At 39.7% G+C, this 26,779-nt stretch overlaps 1 protein-coding gene across 37 annotated transcripts in view; it reads right to left on the reverse strand.

Annotated features, from left to right (window-relative positions):
* NRCAM (neuronal cell adhesion molecule) overlaps nucleotides 1-26,779 on the reverse strand; it is a 139,218-nt gene that overhangs the window by 39,561 nt on the left and 72,878 nt on the right. For 13 of the 37 annotated variants that reach the window (XM_083463339.1, XM_083463322.1, XM_083463337.1 and 10 more), the window contains 14 exons: nucleotides 24,350-24,555; nucleotides 23,161-23,283; nucleotides 21,127-21,297; nucleotides 18,112-18,223; nucleotides 16,957-17,141; nucleotides 15,401-15,532; nucleotides 12,546-12,689; nucleotides 10,429-10,540; nucleotides 9,457-9,623; nucleotides 9,217-9,364; nucleotides 7,000-7,124; nucleotides 1,987-2,088; nucleotides 817-1,014; nucleotides 641-711 (listed from right to left, as the gene is read on the reverse strand). In XM_083463339.1, the coding sequence (XP_083319465.1) occupies nucleotides 641-711; nucleotides 817-1,014; nucleotides 1,987-2,088; nucleotides 7,000-7,124; nucleotides 9,217-9,364; nucleotides 9,457-9,623; nucleotides 10,429-10,540; nucleotides 12,546-12,689; nucleotides 15,401-15,532; nucleotides 16,957-17,141; nucleotides 18,112-18,223; nucleotides 21,127-21,297; nucleotides 23,161-23,283; nucleotides 24,350-24,555 (1,996 nt within the window). Of the gene's footprint in view, nucleotides 1-640; nucleotides 712-816; nucleotides 1,015-1,986; nucleotides 2,089-4,948; nucleotides 4,979-6,999; nucleotides 7,125-9,216; nucleotides 9,365-9,456; nucleotides 9,624-10,428; nucleotides 10,541-12,545; nucleotides 12,690-15,400; nucleotides 15,533-16,956; nucleotides 17,142-18,111; nucleotides 18,224-20,540; nucleotides 20,598-21,126; nucleotides 21,298-23,160; nucleotides 23,284-24,349; nucleotides 24,556-26,779 lie in introns of all 37 variants that reach the window. The other 24 variants (XM_083463315.1, XM_083463343.1, XM_083463330.1 and 21 more) reach the window with 3 other exon arrangements.

The following is a 26,779-nucleotide window of genomic DNA, read 5'->3' on the forward strand; positions in this document are numbered from 1 at the left end:
CAGAAATTTTGTAGTTCATGGGCAGTTTCATTGTTCCCCTTCTTATTTAATTTAGTGAAATTTTATTCGTATACAGGCAACTCCCCACTTGTGTGTGATCTACTTGCATGCAACTGCACACATGTGCAACACCAGTAAACCGGAACTGGGGAGCACCCTGGAGAGTCCTTGTGGCTCATGAAGAGACCCTCCCAAGAGCCTGAAGAAAGCGTCCTCTCTGGGCTCTGGGGAGGGTCTCCTTGCAAGCCAGAGGTGTAGCGGGGCTATGGTGAGCTGCTCAGCTGATGCATGGGGAAGGTTTCCTGTGCAGCAGCTGAGCAGCCTAAGCAAACCTTCAGCACATGGGAAGATCCTCCCTAGAGCTCAAAGAGGACAGCTTCTTCAGGCATTGATGAGGCTCTCCTCATGAGCCAGAGGGGCAGTGGGGCTTTGTTGAGGCTGCTCAGCTGACACGTGGGTAAGCAACTGCTGCTATGCTACCCCACATGCCAGATGTTATGTGGGGAGGCTGAGCAGCCTCAACAAAGTCCCACTGCCCTACAGCTTGTGATGAGACCCTCCCTGGAGCCCAAGGAGGACACCTTCTTTGGGTTCAAATTCTGAAAGGGTTCAAACTCTTAAAAAATGTATATATCCTTACCTCCCACATGATCACCAAATTATCAGGTTCTGATCCAATCCCTTGAACCCCAGTAGGATTGTCATCCGGCTCTAGAAGTTAAATATTTATATTTGAGTAAACTCTTTACCCATCCCAAATAATTCAGTACTATCTATGGTCTAAGCTGATAATTGTAAGTGATAGCGTTTATTTACTTGCAGCTTTTGTAAAGTATTGTTCAGAGGCTTCACTTGGTTGGCTATTTCCAATGTCATTGACAGCTATTACACGAAATGAATAGTTAACATATGGTGACAGCTTTAACTGTACAGTTGTCAGGATCCCAGAGATTTCTGTCAGGTAGTTCCATATCCCTGGTTCACGCATGGCATCTTCATATTCAATGACAAACTCTGCATATAAAATAAAAGAGGATTGCTTCAGAAACCAGAGAACTTTCTGTCATGCAACAAGCAAAAAGGAAATGTTTCAGATTATAATGAGCTGAGGACAATATCTATGTCAATATAATTTTATAAGAAATTGTCCTCTTTTAGTGTAGGAATGGCATGATAGCAACATGATGATGATGATGATGATGATTATTATTATTATTATTATTATTATAGGTTTCACTATGTAATGATATGTTATCTCTGTATACTGAAAAATGGTTAGGATGGAATGTAAACATTTTTTCTTAGAAATAAATATATTTTTAAAAATATGATAATTGTATAAAAAGAGGTTTTCATGTGCTTGAAAACAGGAATGCTATAGCCTTAAAAGTTGGCAGATTGTCCTAGAAATAGACTTCTCTAACCCAGCTTGTAGCATTTGTTTATGGCAGCAGCAGCTGCACACCATCAGGGCTGGTGCTGGTTAAAGGGAAGAGGAACAGAAAAGCCAGACCACAGAGAGACAAAGGAGATGAGAAGAAGACAACGAGCGAAGCAGCATTTGACTTCCAGTTCCTCTGAGATGAGCCATTACTATGGCCACATTTCAAGGCATTCTGTTCTCAGGAAAGAGAAGAACTTGATATCTGTGCTGGCAAAGCAAACAGAGGGGTAGGTGGCTGAGAAAAAAATGTGGATGGTTGAAAGAGAGCAAGCACATACACACAAGAGAAGTCACAGAAAAGGCCATGCCTCGTGATCTCCAGCTCTTAATGAAAAGAAAGGTTCCCACCCCTGCCTTAAAGAATTGTGCCTTTTTATTTTATTTAGTGTCCAATAATGGTACAAAAGTGTACAGCTAATAAGAAAATTGCAAATGAAAAATATAATTACTTAGAATCTGGGAACAAAACACACTCCCTTTTAAATGTAACACATTGTTCCCCTTTTAATTTAATTTAGTCAAATAGACATAGCAAACCATACTCGTAATAGGGCTATTATTGTCATTGCCCGGTATCCACGTGAGCTGAACAGTTCTGTCTTGATGATCTGTCAATTCCAAATCAAAAGGTGGATCAGGACGATCTGCAAGCCAAATAAGCGCAAAGGAAGATAAACACAAATTAGTTGCTATCCAGGAAAACAAAATCTAATCATAACTGCTTTCAACATGTACAAATGATTTAGTGGTCACTAGCATGCAACTGCAATGAAAATGAATAACCGATTTTGCTGGGAAACAACGCAAAAAGAAGAAAAAGCAAGAATTGTTACAAGAACTCCAGTGCCAGATTGCCTTTTAAGAAATAATGGTAACTGGAAAGTTGAGAAGTAGTATGGTTCACCAGCAGTTTCAGTTTATGATTAATGATGATGAGTAGAAAACTACTGTATATGAAAGCAAGTCTCTTCATACACAAAAAGGAAAATAAAAAGCATACATATTAACAAAACAAAAAAACTGTTTCAGAATTACAGTGATCAGAAGCGCTCTGATGCTCTTTTAGGAAGGTTCCAATAATAATAATAGTAATAATAATAACAATAATTTCACCTGGCAAAGCCAATTCAAAGCCATTTAAAAGTAGAAGATGGCAGAGTGGGGCTATGCCACTTACCTGACCATCCTTCAACTGAGTTGCTCCTGTATACTGGGACAGAGAGGGGTGTGGTTGACATGGTGAAATCCAATGTACCTGCCAGCACGTTTGCACTGCACCAACCTCTTCCTCCCCCTTCCTGTCTTAGTATGCAGCAACAACTCAGCTATTGACCATGCCCATAGTTTATCATCACCGCTGCTTCTTTCTTTTTTTCATCTGCAGTTATTCACTCTGGATAATATACATTTCGAATGGGCTTAACTGTGATGGTATCACAACTTCCCCTCAAAATTGGTATGGGGTGGGTGGGGAAGGAGAGTAGGGATCTTAGAACAGCATTTCTAATTCATCCAAAACCACAATTGTCACCAATCCTTGGAGGAAGCCATGATGATAATATAATGAATTATGATATGTAGATTATTTGAAATGTGGTTTCAGCGGTCTCTACGTGAATAACTTGCTCTCCAGAGAGGTTCAGCTGATGCTGATTTGTTCTCCTGACATTTTTATTTTCCTGAACTTTTAAGATGATTTTAGGGGTCTGGGTGCATTTTAAGCTTTAGGTGCTAGATTTATATGGTTTGAAGAACTAACGCTGTTTTGATGTACCACTATTTTATATATTTTTAATTATTTGAGGACCAAACTAGAAGATAAAGGCACAGATATGGAGCTGATATTATTGTTGTTGCTTCTGCTGCTGTTTTTACACAAATTGTCACCATGTAAGGCTCATTTTGAATCACCTTGGATGGTAGGGGAGTACTAACCCTTTGCTACTTCTGTGGTCCATATGCAATCCCTACCCACCCCCAAATTAAATAGAGAGTTCTCTCCTTTGTGCAAAAACTGATGGCTGAGACAGGAGTGGTTTGAATTGGGAAAATAGCAGGGGCAAAGGTTTTAAACCCCCTAAAGATCACATACCATTGCCAGTTTTGACCTTGAATTATTAGCCCTCCTGAGGATCCTTTGGGTGGAAGGGCAAAACATAAATATATTAAACTTAGGTGTTTTTTTAAGTTTGCATATGTGGTGTTTCTGGTGATTTGTGGAAATGGGACTTTGAATCATTCCTGCAGCTTTGTTGAAGGATTTTTCTTACTTGTCTTATCTCACATCTGGAAGGGAAATGAAAACAGGCAGAGTCTTTCTCACCCTACATGGCAAGGATCCTGCTGGTCGTTGGGTGAGATTTTAAGATCAAGACATTTACTTCCAAACAATATGTGTCCCCTAGCAGGTTATTCCCAGGGGATTTCTGAGAATTAAAATATGCTCTGCCCCCAGATGCAGCATCACCTCTGTGGGAATGAGGAGCGCCACTATCAAAACTTTGTGGTGGTGAAAATAGGTGAAAATCGCCCCCCTAAATTTTGAGCTGAAAGGTCTTGGAAGAGAACATTCAGACCACATTTAGACGTAATTGCTGAAACTCTGCCAAGCTCAGGAAAGGTGGACCTGTGAAACTCATTGAAGATTCAGCAGCAAAACATCTTTAAAGTTTTGGGAGTAAAGAAAAGATGAGGGCAGAGTCTACCCAAGACTTGTGCTAGCCCTGGCCAAGGGTGAAAACAAGTACAGTGGTACCTCTGGTTACGTATTTAATTCATTCCGGAGGTCCGTTCTTAACTTGAAACTGTTCTTAACCTGAAGCACCACTTTAGCTAATGGGGCTTCCTGCCGCCGTTGCACGATTTCTGTTCTCATCCTGTAGCAAAGTTCTTAACCTGAGGTACTATTTCTGGGTTAGTGGAGTCTGTAACCTGAAGCGTATATAACCCAAGGTACCACTGTAGTTAATTCCTGGCACAGCTCCATGTTTAATTTTAATCAGTCTAAGGCCTTGCACTTAGCTGTTGACTTAACTTCAGACTTGTATCCATTTTGCTGTTCTTCATATAACAGCGCAGGAATAAGCCAAACATATCCAAAAGCCCATAGAAAAGGTCAAAAGGAATATTAAACATTATCTGGTGGAGAAACTGTAAATGATTTGTGGGGATGGAGAAGTATTAAGGCAAATTTTAATGATGAAAATATGTGTACTTAAAGAGGTATGTTGAACACAATTTTGGATAAAATGTTTACTCGGTTATTAGAAATATTGGTCTTGATCACAGGCTGTATTAAATCATAATAATGAAACAGTTCAAGCATTTAGCTCAAAAGAATGGTAACACAATACTAAATTATCATCAGATCCAAAGTAAGTTTGTAAAATGTAATGAAACCGGGGGGGGGGGGGGAGAGAGAAAAAAAATCTTAGCTTGAAATAGGCAGAAAGGTTAGGAACATTTGGTGCATGACACAAACAAGACTTTTTTTTATTAGTTTACCGTAAACAACAGGTGGGGCTGTTGGAGGAGCTGAAAAAGGATATTAATATAAAGTATATAGTCAGTGTTAGTAGCCGGAAAAGAAACTGAACTGTACAAGTAAGTTACTATTAAAATGGCTGAATATTATAACACATTGTTACTTCTATATGGATAAGTATTAATTTCTAATCATGCACTGATTAGGGGTCAAGCTGAAAACTGTAGCAAGTAAAACTGACGACATCCATTGTTCTGAGACATAAGCAACTTCTTGCAAACAGGTGATAAACTAAAACAAAGCCTGGATACCGTAGGGTTATTCATGAATAAGCCAATGACTAACAAAAAGGTCTTGCTTAACTTATATTGAAACATAAGGTAACTTCTTTACTAGCTCATTGTAACTTTCTTGTTTCCTTCCTAGTTCATTTCACAATCCAGGAAATCACAACCATAACAGTAGCACACGTGTGTGTGTGTGTGTGTGTGTGTGTTTGTACACAGTACACCTTCCCTGCTTTGCTTGTAGCTTTGCAGAACAAGACTGCTTAGCAGGTGGATCTATGTGTATCACCCTACTGCTTGTATCAGTTTTATTTTCCCATGCAACAGGCAAATTAGCCCACATCCAGGTACACAGATAGGAATACGTGTTTCTGTGCAACTTGCTGATCCTTGTTAGCTATCTAAAATAATATAAGCTGTCAGGAAAGTAAATATACAATGGATTAAGGCAAAATTGGTTTCTACAGCCTCAACCCCAGTCCCTGAGATGGATTAAGGAAAGTTTTCCCCCCTTTTAACAGGCATAGGCAGACATTGATTTTTTTCTAATTCAACAAGCAGAAAAAGCTGGGATGTGAATGAGGTTATAGACAAAAGCCTAATATTGCTAGGGCAATCCATAGCAGAATCAGGCACAGAGGATCCATGTATGAAAACAGAGCTTCCAGAGAAAACCCACACACTGAACATTCAGAGCTGTGTATTTATCTGTGCTGGATCATGTCTCTGTGGCTGATACAGCCAGTTTTAAAAAACCTTTTCGATCATGTGGGTACTAAATTTTGGGCCCCTCTTCCCTTCTCAAATATGTGTGCAGTGCTGCCAAAGCATCTGTAAAGTGTGCATGCTTATTACCTGTATAAACAATAAAGGTAAAGGTAAAGGGACCCCTGACCATTAGGTCCAGTCGTGGCCGACTCTGGGGTTGCGGCGCTCATCTCGCTTTACTGGCCGAAAAAGGCATTAAAAATAAAGTTAATCTATAAATAAAATAGGTTGGATCCAGGTATGTCTGAGCATAAGGAGACTTACATTAGAAGGCTTTCCTACCCCTTTCCCCCACTGTGCTCACTTGTGGCATGAAGACCCTCAAGAGCAACTTATTATGGGTTGCAAGGAGCTCCAGTAGAGAGTTATGGAAACTGAGGACGATTGCCTTGTGCATGCAGAGTTTCTCTCCACATAAACCGAGTCTGTCTGATTTCCACTCATTTCCTCCTCTCACTGAAGCTCCTACATTCCATCCCACACCATACTCAAGGTTCCATGACCTTCCGGCGTGGCTTTTCAGGAGTATATGTGGCAACATAAATCTATGCTCATGTTTCTCTGGATAGAGTCTTATAGGACAAGGCTAAAAGTTATCAAGAATGTAATGTGTGTGCGCACGTACACACACACACAAACACACACACATATATATGAAATCCAACTAAATTTGTGGAGAAATGAAGTAAATTAACTTATTGTCTTCATTTTCCAGAACAATCTGCAGTATCCCATAAACTAGGCTTGCCATATTCCCCAAAGTGAAAATCAAAGTTTTTTGCCTTTTTAAATTTTAAAATGATTTCTTTTAAATTATTAATCCCCCTTACCATACATCCGGGTATATCCGGACATTTTGCCGATTTGATGAAAATCCGCCTGGACGACGCTTTCCAGCCTGATTCCCGGATGTGTCCGGGAAAATTCAGACATATGGCAACCCTACCATTAGCTGAAACTCAATAATAGATAATAGATTTATCATAGACGTAATCATAAGTTAAAATAAATCTTACCAACAACAGTGAGCACAGCACTTGCAGAAACACTGTCCAGAGTAGTATTAGCTATGCAAGTATATGTTCCACCATCTTTATCAGTGACATTCATAATGGTCAAGTTGTGTTTACCGATAATAAACCTGCAATTACAGTACATTTAGTCACTCCATTGGTGCATAGGACTATAAGATATATTGCAACAAAATACAGTTAAATCTTAATATCAGTACTGAAAAATACTTTGATATTATCTGATATTGAGAAAGCATCCTTCATGCAGTAAATAAACCACATTTAGGTCACATATCAACCCACTAAATATTGCCTGCATCTTCAAAAAATATAGTGTAGTAGAAGCAGGAACAAGAGTATAGTACTTCTTAAATATAATTAGTATATAATTACTGTGGTTGAAAAATGTATTACCTAATCCATCTATGCTAACTTTAAAATAATTAGCTAAGATTCAGTAGCTTCTAAAATTTACAGAACAGCCTCTAATGCATGTCTATTTAGAGCCACATAATGTTAGGCCAAATCAATCTCCTTTCCTTCAGGACAGGAGATCACAGACACTTTGCTCCTTCCGAAACATTTTGCAACTGCATTGAGCTAAGTCACAATTTGGCTTACATAGTCTGTTGCATTGTCTTAAACTGGATTCATGGTTCGGCTCTCTCCAGAATCTGCATACACCTAGTGGAGCGAGTGGAAGAGGGCATAGAAGTTCTGATATCTATATACGCAAAGCTGCCTGTTCACAATGGCACCACCTTTTTCAGTGAAGAGGAAAGCTCCATGAATGCAAAAGGGTAGGTCCAAACAATTCCATGTTCCACAAAGTGAACGGGGAATCTTGGTCGGAACTTGGGAATTTGAATTGGAACTCAAATATGCAGTTACAATTGTGTTAGGAGTCCCATTCTGCAATCTGATTTATATACGTTTTCAAACAGCTGTAATAAATCGGGTCCTTCCTTAAAGAGGGCACGTGCTGCGGTGGGACCTGGCAACAAAACCCTGTGTTGTGGGTGAGTTTGATTGAATAGCCACAACACCCAATTGGTAGGTCCCTTGATGCTGGGTTTAATCAGGCCAATGGGACGCAAGCTAAATGGATCAAGGGACCTATATATACCTATGCACGTGACCTAGAGCTTCTTCTTTCAGTGCGTGCATTGGAACACCCGCCCAACTCTCCCTATATTTAGGGCTGTGTGCTTGACCTTGCTATGCCATCGTGTGTCATCTGTCATTGGGACAGGGGCACGGCAGGGATTTTCCCCAGTTGGCTGATTGGCTGGTGCCATTTGGGTTTCGCCTGCCATGTAGCAAATCATCACAACTTGTAAGGTTGCGGACAGGCTCTGGTTCAGTTGATAAGTTGATAGGGATGGGAGAATGCTCTCACCATCCCTATATGAAGTGTATTCCATTAAAGGAATCCAGGGACTTGATAGTTTGGTCAACCCCTGAGAGGGGGTTGTGCCCGTGCCTGAGTCCAGGGGGGCATTTGGGTAGCGGAGATAGCCTGTTCCTGGCTTTCCGCTTATCCAGATGTTCACCCTAGGCTGACCTATGCTGGTGCCCTGGGTCAGCGCTACCTGCAACGGTGCGGGGAGCTAGTTGAACCAGAGCCTATGCAACCACTCACTTGCTGTAATCAATAAAGTTGTGGCTTAAATTCTGCCAAAAACCAAACCAAAATTTGAGTCTTGTCTGAATAAGGACATGAAGATTGCAGATCATATAACTGCCTCTGTATGCATGTAGCAGACTACAAAGCTGTCAAACACCTGTTTGCATGCATTCCTATGACAGGGAAGGCAGCAACCGCATTTTCTTACATAGTCTACCCCTTTTATCTCTTCTCATTATGTCTTATTTTTCTGTGTCAGCCAAAGTCAGTCAACTTTCTGTTTTTGCCACCTTCCTTGAGCAACGGGAAAACCACAATACATGACTGGTGGCTTGTAAGTCACACAGGACTGAAATAAAGCCTATGGGAAACCCCTCCACAAAATGTGTGCACTTTGTGCACTACCTTGCAAATATACTAACCAAGTAATGCTAGAATGACCAAATCCCCTTAAGTCCTATAGGGCGCATTAAAGTATGTTGTCCCATTAGAAATATCATGTAAGGAAAATTGTACTTCTTCTATGAAATGCATAAATAACTGGGTTTTAATGCCTTGAAAAGAAATGGTGAAAGAGAAAATGATGTACATACCTTTCGTCATTTGGCAATTCAGCGCCGTCCTTCAACCACGTAACTGTTGGTACTAAGGTTGCATCATGTTTAATTGTACATTCAAAGGAAACCTGCCCAGTCCTTTGTACAACTTTGTATTCAGGCTGCTTAATAATCATTGTTGGCTCTGAAACATAAAATTACTATTAAGATATTTAACAGCTGGAAATTCTTTAGGGAATTGTGATTAGAAGAGTGGTATGAGGCATGATTTCTTACCCTTGATTTCTAATTGAACTTCGTTTTGTACCTTCCCTAGTTTATTTCTTGCAACACAGGTATACGTGCCAGCACTATCCTTCTGGGCTACAGGAATTTCCAAGGTTCCATTTTTATGGAAAACATACTGATTTCCTTGGAGAATGCTACCTTTCACTCCTTTAAACCTAAGTGTGGAAAACACAATCATGTTATGCATTTATTCAAACATCATTGGGTGAAAATGAGTTCCTTTAATTAAATACATCTTTATACCTCAGACCAACACAGCTGTACCAGTAAGTTAATGGCTTGTAAATACTAGGGTTAGAATATACTAATATTCAACGAGGAGATTCTAAAGGCCAAAGTAGACAATGTGTGATCAATTTGACATAGCCTAGTTTTTACTTTTGGAAAACTGCTCCCACCAATTAGAAACAAGCCCATGTCTGCAGAGTGAAGTTAGATAGCTCAGCTGATAGAGAAAAAGGCTCTTGATCTTAGGGTTGTGGGTTTCAGCCCCACGTTGAGCAAAAGATTCCTGCATTGCAGGCAGTTGGACTAAATGGCCTTCAGTATTCTTTTCTGTATGCCAGAGTTCCAAAAATAATAATAATCCCATAGGGACTAGCACTTGGGGGGTGGGGTGGGCAAATGGAGTATTGGGGGTGTGTGACAAGGGTTCCAAACCTTATCCCCATTCTGAAATGGGTATTTAAAAGGAAGAATACATTTTTAAATACCCTGTTAAATACAATCATGCTTTTAACAGATCATTTAATTTTGTCCTGACTAGCGAAAGAAAGGATGCATTATATTGGAAAAAAAGCAAATGTACTAATGTTGCTTCCATAAGTAAGAAAATGATTTGCAAATGAAAATGAGAAAAAACAGTTTTCTATTTTACAAATTTCCAAAATTAATTGCTTAAAAAACTGTTGTGAATGGAACGGAACATCTTTGAAGCTTTTTACATCATAATTAACTTACCATTCAATTTCAGGCACAGGTGATCCAAAAAAAGCACAGTCTAGAAGGGCAGGTTTGTTTGCAATGACTTGATAGAGTTCATTATGAGGAGTGAGTATTCTCGGTGGCTCAGCTAAAAGAAAGGCATTATTGAAACTGTTGTGAATTCCTTTGGATGCATTTGTTTAGAAAAACAGGAGACAAGCATTTTAAATAAAAATATCACATAAAGAACAATAAAAGCATTTCCCTCAATTTCTTCCCTCTCTTATTATGTAGCAGTTTTGAACCAAAGAAGTTGCAAGACTTCAGCTAATAAATCCACATCCTGATTAACATTCTAGACCTGCTATTTATTACACTGTAGAAAGGAAATACCTGTGATAAAAATACTGCTGCCTTCCCTAGCGTTTCTAATATTTGATAGCTTTAGCATGCTCAGGAATCAAAAGTTTTGCATCTCTTTGTAGGAAATGCATACTTTTTGTGCATTCTGCAAGCTCCATTTTAAACTTTTTTGTAAATCGTATGTTATTTCATACTTACCATATTTTTTGCTCCATAAGACACACTTTTTTCCTTTTAAAAAGTAAGGGGAGAGGTCTGTGCATCTTATGGAGCGAATGTGTGGTCCCTGGAGCCAAATTGCCGGAGTACGGCACGCTCCTGAGCTGCTCTTTGTTGGGAGGGGGGGTGGAGCTGCGCTGCTCTGCCAGCAGCCTCCACTTCCCCCTGCAGCCCCAGGAAGGTTTGGGAGCAGCAGGCAGGCTGTGCGCCGATGCCCCACGCTCCTGAGCTGTTCTTTGGTGGTGGTGGTGGGGAGCCACACTGCTCTGCCGGCAGCCTCCGCTTTCCCACTTACAACATTTGATTCAGAATATTTTTTTCTTGCTTTCCTCCTCTAAAAACTAGGTGCGTCTTATGGTCGGGTGTGTCTTATAGAGCGAAAAATGGTTTCTCTCCTACGACACCTTTTCTTTTTATTTGTAACTGCTTGTTAGAAAAAATATAAAACCTAAGGTGAACAATTTTGTGTTTGCTTTTCAAACAAAAAAGAGGACCGAGATCAAAAACTATGTATACAGTGGTACCTCCAGTTACAAATTTAATTTGTTCCGGAGGTCCGTTCTCAACCCGAAACTGCTCGTAACAGGAGGCACACTTTCACTAATGGCACCTTCCGCTGCTGCCATGCTGCCGGCATGTGACTTCTCACATCCTGGGGCAAAGGTCTCAACTGGGAGCATCTACCTCCGGGTTAGCGGAGCTCGTAACCTACAGCATTTGAAAGGGGGGCGGTACGTAACACGAGGTTCCAGTGTACCAAATGTATGTGTGTACTAAATGTGTACTAAATGAATGTGATTTGGAGAGTTTCTGACACAACCTTATTAATTCATTCTCTCATTAGCTTAATTGAGATGAATAGCATTCTTAGAGCAGACATTTGCAGCTTTTATGAAACATATAATTATCTCCAAGTTTTGAAAATTTGTATGACAAAAAAAGTGAAGTACGTATTGTACTGATTCTCCCGTGGATATATTTCTATGCAACCTGCACCTGTTATTCAGAGGTATACTGTCTCCAACAGCGGTTGGCCATCATGACTAGCAGCCAATGATAACCCAATCCTCCAGTAATTTATCTAATCCTCTTTTAAATCATTTGGTGTCCCTCACTAGAGATACTGGGATGAAATACTGTAGTTTAACTGTGCACTGTGTGAATAAGTATTTCATTTTGTCCCAAATCTTCCAACATTCAGCTTCATTGGTTGAGCCCGAATTCTAGTGTTATGAGAGGGGGTGAAAAATGTTTCCCTATCTACTTTCTGGTATGAGTCTATCCTTACTGCAGCCACTGAACACACTGAGACATATCTCTTGAGTAAACATACATAGCATTGTGCTGTAAGACATTCTTATTTGGGCTTGTGTTAGGTATCGAGTTCAATCTAGTAGAAGATGGAAGTTTTATTTTAACTGATTTTTAATATACTAATTTATGTATGCTTTAATGAATGCTAAAATATTACTTCTGACTAAACACGTATAGGATTGCACAAATGGTAAATCACACAACTGCACAGCATTATTACTAGGGGACTTCCCCAAAAAAAGAAAATGTGGTCTTACCTAAAACATTCACAAATGCATTTGCCAATAAATATCCATATTCATTAGAGGCGTTACATTGATAAACAGCACTTGACCTTTCTTGTACATCAGTGAAAATAACTGTATCACCGTCAACATTTCTGCTAGGATCTTCAGGAGCAACTAGCAAAAATAGGAAGGAGATATTAAAAAATGTTCAGAGATGCCAAAATATTCCTGTTTATTTAGTTGTTATTAACAAAAAGTAATGAGAAGTTCAGAGATAGGATTGAAAATTCTTGTGAGATACAGTAATATACAGTAAAACATAATGGAAACTCAAGTTAGAGGCACATGTACCAAAAGAACAAAGAATAAGTTATAGCAAAAAGGACCTGAAGAAAAGGAGAGAGTATGTAAAATGCAAATGCGACAAACAATAATATCCAAAGTTGACTGTAGATCTATCTGGAATTACTTATTTTCCTTCCTTCCACAGTGAAAAACTGAGGTGAAATTATACATTAATGCTACCAATATAGCCCCTCCGCTGGAATATTTAAGAGGCAAAGTATACAAGAATGTGATAAAAATTCATATAATTTTACTCAAACATCCAAATGAACAACGCCCCCCCCCCAAAGAAAAGCATTTTTAAATTACAAATCAACTATACTGAAACAACATGATGGCTAAGAATGCAATGCAAGCCGCCAGATCTCCTGGAGAAATGAGGATAAGAAACGAAGGAGATAGCCCTCTGCTGATGCCCAGGACCTTTATGGGGGATGGAATATCCGTCATTGAAAGATCTGTGGGCACAGATCAGCGTTGTTTTCACCAGCAACTGCTAATGCTTGGCCTCGAAATAGGATGTGAGAGGATCAGGGCAGAGGGGCCTTGGATGCACCAGGTTCAAAGCCCCTGCATTATTTCAGGACGCCACAGGATTGAGACCCTCAAGAACATCAGCTTGGAGCTAATTCCCTGGTTCTGGTCCTGATTGGCACAAACTGGCAGGATGTTGGAACAGGCAGATGATCAGCAACCTCACTCCCACCCATCATATAATTTAGCATTGTTCTGTATGTCTCATTTCCACAAGAGCAACAACACTGTAGATGTTAGTACAAGGTCATTCAATTCACAAATATATTATGTTGTCCAAAAAAGGGGGGGGGATGTTAACCCCATAATCTAAATAAAGTAAAGTCCTGAGCATTTCTAGTCTGCATTTTTTAAAGCTAGAAAATAAAAACAGATCATTGTTAGCAAGGCCTACAGGGAGTAAACATCTTTGAAATTCAAATCTTGATATTTTATTTGAAATTATTCCTTTGGTCTACATCTTCCTCCATTGAAGAAAAAAAGCCACAAAAGTCACAAAAAATACTTTAATGCGTGTAAAATCAAAGGTAGCTGATCCCTATGCACTTCACTTCAAAGAACCTTGCCCTCATGGGAAGATAACGAACATTATTCCTGCCACAGAATACAAATAATAAAACTCTAAATGGTATTTTAACAAATTATTGTTCCACCATACCTCTTTCCAGAACTCCTGGCAAGGCCAAAATATGACTCAGCATTTCTATATAGAAAGATAAGATTACAAATCCTCTTGTAGAGGCTCTACCTGTTCTGCAGGTTGTTAGGTTGGCTATGTGAGAAAGAGTGCAGAACAGGGCTTCTGCATGGACCTTTAATCATTGGGTAGGAGAGATATTGTTAAGTACTTCCTCCCGCCACCTGGCCAGCCTATTTCTTGTCCACTTTCTCTAATGAACTGTTTCACTTGAGGACTTTGGCTGTCTCCTTGCCTGGCACAAGTTAAAGCCACCTCATCCAGAGTTCCTGAATGATGTTGTTGCTTAGAAACTTGACAGGGAAAGGAATGGAATCTTCAGAAGGGATATTAATGGCAACCTACTTGAGTAGAGCGAAGGAACCTGTGCCACTTGGGGAAGGGAAATCCAGCCGCAGCTGAAAGCACCCCCTCTGCCTGGCCAACCATTCTCAACTTTAGAACTTGCTGCCACCTGATGATGAGGAATTCTTTCTACAAGGCTGCCAGTTATCAATCAGCCTAAAAACTTCCCTGGGTTTTTTCCTGCAAAGGTAGGGTAGTTTATTGCTCCTTGTCGTGGGAGCGTTAAAAACTAGGCTGCAACAGGTTTATGAAATGAAATCTAAAGTTTACCAAGACAAAAATAAGGAGTTCTTCTAGGAAAAGGCATTGCATGAGAAAGTTACTGAAAGACAACATATTCCCAGTGAAGCAAAAGAACAAACAAATGGCTAAACGCAATCCTCCTTTGCAGTCTCTAAATACATTCCCTAAGGTTACAAACTTACATTCTTCTATTCTACTCCATAGAATTCCAGTATGTCCCCCCCTTGCTAATTTGATGTCTCCAGAGTCACACCTTGAAGTGCCTGCCCCAAAGGCAGTCCTCCAAGGAATATCCTCTGGCTACCTGCCCCCTCCACAACATGGGCTCTGCCCAGCAGATTGCAGGTGACAGGAAATTTTGGGGTTTTTTTTTATTTCAGACAAGCCTTCTCTCACATACTCAGATAACTCTCCCACCTTCTCTTTTGAGCTAGTTAACGCTAGAGTTATAGAGATAACCATATAATCTCCAAACAAACAAGCAAGCAAAATTTGTATCCCCATATAATACACAATTGTCTATAAAAGCAGAGTCCATGCATACAACCCACATAAACAAAGTCCAAGTCTTTATTCCTTGTTTATTTCCCTCTCTCCTTCCTTTCCCCTAAATGGAAGCCGAATCCTGCAAAGCTTTGGGGCTTTCACCTCTCCTGGAACAGAGACACCAGTTAAAAACTTTGCATCACATTGTTCTGAAGAGAGTAAAAACAGATCTTACTTGCAATAGGAACTCCATTCGATAACCAGCTTATACTGGGTTTGGGTTTGCCATTAGCTCTGCAAATCAAGGAACCACTTTCTCCAGGAGACAATACAAGGTTTGTGGGCTCTCTTATCCAGTAAGGTGCAGCTGAATTTAAAGAGAACAAAACAACCATCTGTATATCTTTTATTGTGTGTGTGTGTGTGTGTGTGTGTGTGGTGGCATGCAATATTACACAGATTGACTCAAATAGTTATGGTGGAAAAATTCTGGCTGTCTAGGGAACAAAGTTGATAGAATGTTTGCAGTGCACATCCTGAGAGAGAAGGGAACATTGTCTATTTGGATGGGATAATTAAAACTTGCAGAGAACCTACAAACAAAAGTTTTTGGAGTATTTTGTTAAGAGTACTGTAGCCCAAAAAGAAATCAGAAGGAGTAGAAAAGCCAAGAGTCAAGGAGCCCAGAGCAAAGGTAGCTGATGGAATTTAGGGACAGCAACATGAGGAAAGGGTAGATGAAGCCAATACATTAAGATCAGGAAGGAGGTCTGAATGTCACATGGAAGTAAGCTAATCAGTAAAATCTTCACTTGCAGACTTCTTGTAACAAGTCTATTGGGCTGCATATTGCATATAATATCTTTATTCCACATTATATATTAACAAAGTACAGTATTTGATTGTATTCAGGGAAGTGCTGGTGAAATGGGGATGGGTTGGCAGAAGGTAATTTTCTCTGCCACCTCCAGAAAGCCCCTTCTGAGGATTGAGGTACCCTCTCTGAAAGGGGTAGGCTATGGCTAGGGGTGCCGAGGGAAATAATAAAAAATCAGCAGATGAATCTTCTGCTAATCCCCTCCCAACCATGAATATCTGCATCCAAGTGATTTTGTTATTCATTTACTTAAATAGATGTGTTAGTTGCTTTTCAAAATGTTTTTTTTTCAAAGGCAGCATACAGTATACAATAAAATCAGTTAAAATATATTATGCAATATTAAAACAATAATAATGAGGTAGAACAACAAGGGCCTTGGCAGAACTCTGAGAGAAAAATCCCCCCGAAAATTCAAGAAAGATTCTGGATCTATCAGGCTCTGAGAGGATTGTCCTCTACACATGCTGGGGCTACAAGTTGTCCAAAGATTAGACTGAATCAGGTACAATCTGCTCCACTACCCATTTGTCCTCATTGTACTGATTTTGGCAGACTTGAAATTCTGCTGAAGGAGAATTTTGGGTGATTAGACCTGAGACTGATCAGAATCTGCCTCAATTTATCCAGCGGATTCCAAAATGTCTTTAGGATATACAAGACATTTTCAGTGTGCAGGGAGGGCTTTACCACACTGTGTGAGGTCTATGGCATTACAGTATTGGCCACCATGAAGTGCTGTAAACATACCTAGCAAGGTATAGTTAATACACCATAGTATATTTCTCATTTCGACATGTGGGTGGGTTTCAGTGTAGAAATCTAGTTCAGACAAACCTTTCATGTAGTAAAACCCATCTGATGCCACCCCTCTGAACTAAAAAAATTACATGTTATGTTAAGAAAAGTTTTACCTTTGACAGTGACTGTTATAACATGGTGAGCAGAACCCAAAAGATTTGATGCAATGCATTTATATTTTCCAGAGTCAGCTTCAGAAATGTCTATTATTTTCAGGGTTTTATGAAAATTATCCAAAAAAGTTCTGTTGGCAGGAAGCTCACCGCCTTCTTTAATCCAGCGAATAAGTGGCGTAGGTCTGATGAAAAACAAACAAAGCAACAGCAGTTGAGATTAAAGTGATTGGCAGAAGGAGCACAATGTTCCAACTCTCATGTGCTAACAGAAGTCTGTGCTAACAGAATTCCCTTCAAATTTCCACAGTGGGCTTTAGGTTGCTATGGACAGATAGGTAACCAGCAAATTTTACAGATACAGCCAAAAATAATACGTAACTTGAAAAAGAAAAAGACTAACTCATTCTTGGTAGATGGACAATGGAAAAAAGAGGTAGAGATAAGCAGAATATGTACATTTAGAATATCTCTTTTATAAAAGGCTGAAATTTAGGATTCTTGCACTACAATTCACTACATGTCACTGGTACAAAAGGAAAACAAATTTGCTAAATATTTGCTGAGCACAGCCCATGCTGATAGGGCAGGAAAGGAATGAGAGAAAGAGTGAATACTACAAGTGAATGACAGTTGTAGGAGGTAAAGAAGCGACCAGTGATCTATAAAAGCAAGCAAGTTCTGGAATTATCTCCTGCGCTTGCCAAAGTGTTGTTTGCCAGGTGTTGGACCTTTGAACTGATGGGTTTTACCCCAGAGTCTCTGCTATGACCCTTGTGTTGTGGGAAGAGGAAGAATGAAAACCTTACTGCTGCTTGAATGTCTGCTTTATGAAGACAAACTCAAGACAACTTGGCAAATTAGAGCAAAGAGGTACAGTATTCCCTTATAGAGTCTCTGGAAATTCTGGGGAAAGTCTGTCTTCTATTGGTTGGACCAGGAAACAACAAATTGTGAAATAGCTGTGAGAAAGAGAAGGGAAAGAGCAAGCATCTCAGCTGTCTCCCTTTCTCTGTGTGTGCACACTGCCAAACTAATCAACAATCGAACATTTAAACATAATAATACTGCAAAAGGAAAACAGTGTAAAGATATAGAAGTGAGATGCGCTTAGCATTTCTGCATTTACGTTGCATGTTTCAAATGTCAACTCACAATCCTTCTGCAATGCACTCCAGCAAAAGGGTGTTTCCTCTTAGCTCTGTTTTGCTACTTGTACTTCCAGTGGGTAGCAGAAGAGTTGGGCGCCTTTCAGGAGATAACCTGTCTAAAAGAAAAGAAAGATGTATTTAGAAGTATTAATAATTTGAATGTAATTTCAAGGCTACAGTAAAACTAATCCTTTCCATAAATGCATGCTGTATCTAATACTGACCGTCAATACTGTAATTCATACAAACTGGGATTTTTTAACCCTTCTTGCTCTGCCTCGTTTAACTACTTTGCAAAACTCTGCCTTAAGATTTGGAAAATTCCTGTAAGGGGTAAGCATTTCACTTAGGAACTAAAATCTTTTGAAAGAAATCCACCCACCAAATAAATTAGTTCTTTATTTTTTTGACACTAAAGAATAACGTAAGTTTCCCTGGGAACATCATTGTTGGTGAAATAACAAATTCTTAAATAAATAATAGTGCTGTGAAGAGCTACTGTAAGTGATCAGAGTTTTCCACTTGAAATGATGGAAGTAAATGATACGTTTTCTACTGAAATCTTTTCTGTTGGCTTAGAAGCTTATCTTGTGAATTCTATCCTTTTTTATTACCATTTCTGTTTGAAATTCTTCTGGGAAATTAGTTAACATTCATCTGTGTAGATATGAGCAATATCTGGCTTACATTCAATGGGACTCCAAAAGGTTATAAGTAAACAGGAGTGGAATCAGGGTGTATTGTCATTGCAAATGAAAATGTTTTTAGGCAACTTTAACTGCTTTGGCTTTCCCAAAAGATCTTGGTCAAACTGCAGTTTGGTCCAGTGTTGAAAATTCTCTTAGAGATCCCCAACATACCATTTCTTCTCCCCAACCTTTTCACACACACCTGCACCTACCTATATCACAGAACTATGACCCTTACCATTCCCTGGGAACAGGAAATGACTATAAACTGGTTTAAGTTTGTAGTGTAGACAGGTCCAGGGAGACAGCGAGATCATAGAATAAGAAGTAAGCCATTAACTTTCAATGCATGGCTTTCAGTCCAGATCACCAGGTTCTCCCATGTGTGCACTGACTATTCCCTGTTCTCTTCAGTAGAACTCTGTGTGCTTAAAAGAGGTGCATTCATTGAATTTCCACTCTTATAATGGGGAAATCCTCAAGTGCACAAGGAGCCACTTCCATCTCCACATGCTTTCAAATAACTTGCAAATAGGATACAAAGCAAAAATATTCAAATTAATTCTTATTTTATGAAAAAATGAAGGACAAGGTCCATCAGCCAGTTACCTACTAGCATGTACCAATTACATTTTCCTGACCTTTAAATACATCAGAGTATGACTCTCTAGGACTAAATTGTCCTTGAAGGGTAGCATACTCAAACATGCAGCTCTTTCACCACCACCCTCCTTTTCACTCTACAGAAGCAGGATGCAACAGTAATGCACTCCTCAGCTCATCTTGGATCTGGGAGTTTCTCACATCCAAGCGATAAACAGCAGCAATACAGATGACCATGTCACTGCATAGATGTAGGCACTTGTTTTGCTAATGCTTACTTTGGTTTGGATATAGCACCAATTGATTTGCTCTCGGCTTCTACTGGGGTGGGTGGAGAGGTTGTGGCACTTAGGGGAAAAGGGCTGCTGCTGCTGCCTGCCTTGAATCTGAGCAATGGTAGGAGATGGTGGTACTTCACTTGCTTAAGTGAGAATAAAAAAGGGAAATACATCAGCCACTAGAATTATATTATGCTGATGGACTGAGTCCCTGTAATATATGCCATTAGCCCTTGGAAAGTTTGTGTGAAGTGGATCATATATGCATCCTTGAGAAATTCAACAATGTGGTCAAATCCATAATCATAAAGCCATGTTTATAGTTGATAAAATTGCTACCCCTGTGAAGGATTGAAAATAAAAAAAAATAAAAAGCAAATAGCAAATGCACATTAGGGCATGGATGCTTCAAACATGCTAGACATGTATTCTTTCTAACACAGATGTATTAAGTGGTTAGCACTTAAACTGCATATTCAGTGAGATATTAAGCAGGATGAGCAACAGTTAATTGTTTATGGCTTTTTCCTTAGTATACGGTGTGTGCTACGGACTGGTCTCAGTGATAACGAATTATCAGCTAACATAAAGGGGAAAGTTATAGAGTGCATGAACATTAACAAGCCTGCTATATTGATTCATTTGCCAAAAGGAAAAAAAATCATGTTTGCATGCAAATGTTCTGCCATTACTTCTAAATTATAATCAATTAGAGCACTCATCCTGTGCGATTTATTTTATGGTCACCAGTAGATATAGATATTAGAATTGTAAGGGCAGTAAAGTTAAGCAGCCATGGAGTGGTTAGTTAACTAAATTCTACAATGAAAGGAGTAATGCAGGAGTGGATCTCTAAAACTCACCACCATAAAAATCAGAGTCACTCATATTAGCAGTTATAGTTTCATTCAATGAATCCACTGAAATAAATAGAATATCATGAAGAATGCAACCAGGAAGCAGTAAATATGGGCTTTAGAAGTTAATCTATCTATCTACTGAAGCTGATCAATTTGAACAGAAATAAACATTTATTTCATTGTAATATCCAGGTCTGCAATTGCTTTTGCATAAGACAGAAAATATTTGGTAATTGTCACACAGAAGCATCTGAGTGTGCAACATACAGAAAATCTTGTTACCAGGCTGTTTTCAAACTTAGGCTGTATTCCAGCAAACAGATTGTCTAAACTAGTATTGACTAGTTCAATGCAATTTAGGCACCCTAGGTACTTAACAGTACATATTTTTATTGCACCACATAATTTTACAAAGCTCTAGTAAAAATATACTGGAAGTCATTTTTAATGTTCTGAAGGTGTATTAATTTAAACCACGTGTTCTAAGAAAGGTACATTCCAGCAAGAAAAGTTTGTTATACACTTACGTAACATATACTTCTGTCATATGTAATTTAGCTATACAATAGCTTACAAAATTCACACCTACCTGGTTCAACTTTTAAAGAAATGGGTTGCTTCTGTTGTATAGTTTGAGTGTGGTTAAATCTCGCATAGCATATGTAATCATCACGGCTATCTTCTGGCTTTACATTAGAAAAATAAAGGTCTCCATTTAGACTCTGGGAAACTCTATTATTTTGAGGCAGCTTTTGAAAAGCTGTAGGGAAGAAAAGAAAAGAAATTGTGTCATTAAACAATGAAGGGCTACTTTAGGTACGTGAAGTAGACATTCTCCTGTTGCTGCCTGCCTCAGTGCCTCTGACAAAGATTCTAGTGTTCATATGAACCTGCCTTTCTAATGCCTGGGTCCCAATTCATAGAGGGCTTTAAAGATTAAAATCAGCACTCTGAATTGCATGCTGAAACGAATTTAGAAGCCCTTGAAAATGGTTTAAAACTGGTGGATGTGCCCCCTGTGGGAGAAAAACCAGTCAGTTTCCATGTGTGAGCTAACTAATAAAGGAATGCCATTCTCTTATGTCCCTGAGAAAAATGTGAGAACCAGCATATTGGTGGAACCATTATATTTATTGCAATGTAAGAAGATCTCCGAATCAAGAGTGAATTAATAAGTGAGGGCAGGTGAGTGTATTTATTAAATAGAGGGGAGTGCCCCTCTTATCCCCTGTGCAAATCAGCCGCTGTACTTAGTGGCTTCCAAGCCAACAACTGGGTGTATTTCTGCTCCTCACACTAGATGAGCCTTATGGTATAAGGACTGGGCATGTACACTATGGCCCCATGGCAGAATGTTTACCCAAGTGTACCTGCCCATCTTTTGCAAGCTTACAGCTATAAGCAATGACTCCCAGGTGCCCACAACTCTAATAATGCCTCAGGGTGGCATAGGATTATATCCTAATTTGCTTACCTGCCTGCACTAAACTCCAATGAGAGCAAAGTGACCAAATTCAACAGTAAACAATTGCCAGTCAAACCAGATTGTGTACTTGTTTAAAACAAGCCACTGCCAGATAGACTAGATTAACTAAATAAGCGAACTCATGCCAATCGCATCTGATTCTTCTAGTTACGCAAGCAAATAACAATGAGACCAGATTCATCCAACAGGGAAATGAAAATATTGCCAATCAGCTGCGTCACAAAATAAATGAGCAAGCAAACACTATGTAGTGTGAAGTTGGCCAAAAAGGGAAGGCATCACCCATGATTGATCACCTTGCCCACTTTTGGGAAATCGCTTTCAGAGTCTCCTTCGGGTAAGGAGGTAGAACAAATTCACTGCAACTAAGATCCACTCCACTGTGGATATTAAGTCTCCAAACGAGGTCATAAAACCAGATAAATCAATGTGAAATGGCTTTTTCCTGTCTTAAAAGTAGGACTGCCATGTTCTTCCCCCCCCCCAACAGTAGGTATAGTCCCAGCCATAGTTCCAAGAGACTATTCAACGTGTATTTACATACTATAGTCATTTCTACTCTCTTCATACTGTTTTGCAAGGTCCATCTTTGTATCACCCCAGCCCTCCCCTGTTTTGGCCTCTCATGACTTGTAGAAAAAGCATGTCTCAGAGATATTGAGGATGATTACCAAAATGTGGGTCATCTAGATAGGCTGTTCACAATGGTTGTGCAACTTTACTCACTGTCCCATCAAAGTGATGGGGAAAATGACATACAATGACCATGTATGAACACTATGTAATAATTTGCAACAGTATTACAGGCCAACCTATATGTCATGCTGATTCAACCCAACTACCTTGCTTTAAAAAGACAGTGGGACTGGCATATAACATCACAAGCAGAAAACTGCAACTTGAGTAGCATTATGATGTAATACAGAAATGTAGTGAACACACCCATGTCCCATCACAAAGAGCTAACTTACAAACCTAACATGAAACACTTTCCTGTTATCATGGGATTGCAAGTCATGTAGACAGTATGATGAATTTGTCCCCCTTGCCACATGAAGGTGTTCTAATTGCAGCACAGATGGAATTACTGAAATAATTTAGTGTGAGAGATATTTATGTATTTTAAAATAAACTTACAGTTATCCATCCAAAATATTATAGGCGGTGGTAATCCAATAGGAGGCCTGCACGGAAGTATTGCATATTGACCTTCAACTACTGTTTTGGGAACTAGTTTTTCTTTGGTCCATAAAGGAGATCCTGCAGAAAAAGGAGGAAATCAGTGTCACATGGCCTGGGCAGTGAAAACAACACAGGGATTTCAAGAAGCAAGAGAAAACAAAGCTTCATAAGACATGAACCCAATAATACATGAAATTTACAAATTTTGCATGAACATCTTTTTTTACAGTATTCTTAGGGGGAAAGTTGTAAGGAACTTTATGATGTGATTTAGCTATTTCAAGGAAAAAATTAATCTTCAAATGTTCAGCCACAGGAAGAGAAACTTGCACTTTCCTGAAATGTGCATAGGAAGTTCTCAGACTATGTAATGCTGGGTATCGTAGGAAAGCAAAGCAATTAAACACTAGGATAATGGACTCCTAATTACACATTACAGGAGTAGGTAGTTACAAAAATATAGATGAATGGGAGAGCAAATTAAGTATGCCATCTTCAGCACAGTTATATATCCTTACGTTTTATTGATTTCAATACTACTTTAGTACATGTAAAGTGAATCATATGTCGTTATGCAGCATTTTGAGGCATTTGCCTGCCATGCTAGAGTGAAATGAATTAGGATCATCTGTTTACCACCTCATCCTAAATGCTTAAGAGAACATATCTGAGATGAAGACATGACTGCTTAAGGAAACAAAATTCTAACCAGACTACTTCACTGATCTATATTCCAACCTCTTTGGTCTCATTTTTAAAAACGTGCATTTCAGCAATATGTAATTGTTAAATACATATAATAAGTACAAAATATTTTGTTCTAATTGTGATGCTTTATACAATACCCAGTTCTAAACATACTGGAAAAAGAAGGGAAATCTTGCGTGCTTAACTTACTAAGAAAAACTTTGGAGAAGATGGGTAGTTTTTCATGCAGTACAGTGCTAAACTATAATATCAAATATCATTACCTTCTAATAAGATTGCTTTGATGATTAAAAAGATGTCTTTTTTAAGAAAAGAAGAAAGAAAATAATGTAATATTTATTATAAGGGTTCCTGAGAAAGAAAATTAAGTAAATAAATATGCTGACAACAAGTAGTAAGAGCTTCAAGTTTAAGAAATTTCTAATATTCAACTTACTAGATGACCGTATAACAATATTATTGGAAATTGCTGCTCCAAGTTCATTTCTTGCTGTGCACTGATAAACTCCTTCATACGTTTCTGCCTTTCCTCCATTTTCGTCATTAATAATATTTATTATAAGGGTTCCTGAGTGAGGCTTCATTCTTACCCGTACATCTTTATCGATGTCAAAATGAGTTCCATTGCGTGTCCATGAGAAGCTATCAATTGGGGTGGAAAGTTGAAGAAGTTAGTTATTGGGGGGGGGGAGGACATTTGCTATCAGATAATGTATAATCTTTAGTGTATAATGTGTTCTTTCGGTGAAACAAAATGTTGACAATGTTAATAAATATCCAACTAGAAAATGTGAAAAATAAACAAGTGAGACACCTATTCCAGACAAAGTGTTGCCCCAAAAGTGTTGTAGCAATTTTCGTTACCTGCAATAACACTATGTCCACAGACCTCCACAGACTTCCAAAACCCCATGCCCAATGGATATCTGGATCACAGTTATGTTCTATAAGCTTTTCCTAGCCTCTGTTTAAGAGTAAAAGTCTACTAATACGGTATATGTGTAAAGATGCTATTTGTAAAACTTGTGTTTCTTCAAGTTGCATAAATAGTTGTGCCACCTTTTTAGAAAGTTCATCATCTTCTGTCTACAGCAGGTCTGCTAAATCTCATACTATCACATCTGACAGTATGACAGTATACATCTGACAAAAATAATGGGAATGCTTTCACCAAGCCTTGATGTTGTATAGTCAGCATACTGAGTTCTCTGCTGAGGCCAGGATCAAGTCCTTACCCCATACAGCAGAAGGCAGCATTTTGGCTGTATTTCCTTCTGGTGGAAACTCACTGCTCCTCACGGAGATATATTCTGAAAATTTCCAAGCATGATGAGGCCTTTGGGGCAACTTCAATGGCCGCTCACTGCATCCATGGGGGCAATGGTCACAGCCTGTGATGGCTTGTGTATGCTCTTCTCAATAAGAACCTCTGCTCACTCAGAGATATATACAGTTCTTTATTTTACATATGTACAGGCAGCACATTACAATCATGTGTCTGAATCCTTCAGTTCAGATTCTGGGAGTGGCTTTCACCGGCTTCTCCTCCAACAAAAATGGTGGGGAAGTTTCATGTGACGCCTTTCCCCTCTCCTCTTTAACTCTCCTCTCCAGACGGAACAGGCCGTGCTGGGGCTCTGCTTCAGCATTGGAGAGCCTTTCCGCCTCCTGGCTCTCTCCCCCTTCCCCATCCATCACTTCCTGTCCACCTCCCTCTGAATATTCCTCCTCTTCCCCGGCATTCTCTGGCAGTCCCATGACACAGCCCCTTCACACTCTGCCTTCGTCCCCAGCAACCAGGCCATGCTTGCTCGCTGGCCTCTTCTGAGTGAATTCCCCTTTGACAGCAGTATGGGGGAGGTGTCATCCTCTAGGTAGGACATACTTGAATAGACCAGGCATGTCCAAAGTCCGTTTTGGGGGCCTAATCTGGCCCGCTAGTTGGTTTAATCCAGCCCCTGTGGCAGTTTATTCCCTGGGGTAAAATCCTAAAAAAAAGCTCAACAACTTCAATCCTAAAAACAACTTTGGTCAGCCCTTTGGTCGGCCCTCATGGCCATTCACTTCATCAAATCTTGCCCTCTTTGAAAAAAGTTTGGACACCACTGGAATAGACAAATCATGGACCCCCTATGGAGGGTGGTGTCTTGCAGGCTGGCCAGGCATTGGCTGTTGGCCTGTCCGAGGCATTGGGTGGAATCCTAGTCTTCAGATGCTGGGTGAAGTGGTGCATCAGAAGAGTTTGAAGAAGAGTTTGGATTTGATATCCCGCCTTTCACTCCCTTTAAGGAGTCTCAAAGCGGCTAACATTATCCTTTCCCTTCCTCCCCCACAACAAACACTCTGTGAGGTGAGTGGGGCTGAGAGACTTCAGAGAAGTGTGACTGGCCCAAGGTCACCCAGCAGCTGCATGTGGAGGAGCGGAGACGCAAACCTGGTTCACCAGATTACGAGTCCACTGCTCTTAACCACTACACCACACTGGCTCTCAGTGGCATAGGCAAGGTACCCCATTAGAGGGGTCACAGTGGAAATTCCTGACCAGAAGCCAAGCATAGGGCAAATGGGCCACAGAGTTTCCAGCAGCAGCCTTGGGATGGCCAACTCAGTAGATCAACATCTTAGAGGGGCTATAATCCTGTCTTGTCCCTGCAGCAGTTCCATCCCTCCAGCAGGAGGCTGGAATGCATTTACACCCAATGCCTCAGCCAAAGTTACACCTACACTTGTAATCAATAAAGTTGTGACCAATTTTTATCCAGATCATTGTCTGCTTGCATTTGTTCTGTCACACTTCACATAGTATTAGGCCAGGGAAGGGAGGCACTGTGACTGGGACCACAACTGGAAGTGCTCCACATACAAG

This window comes from Podarcis liolepis, assembly GCF_965112155.1.
Source record: "Podarcis liolepis genome assembly, chromosome: 10".
Classification (NCBI taxonomy): domain Eukaryota; kingdom Metazoa; phylum Chordata; class Lepidosauria; order Squamata; family Lacertidae; genus Podarcis; species Podarcis liolepis.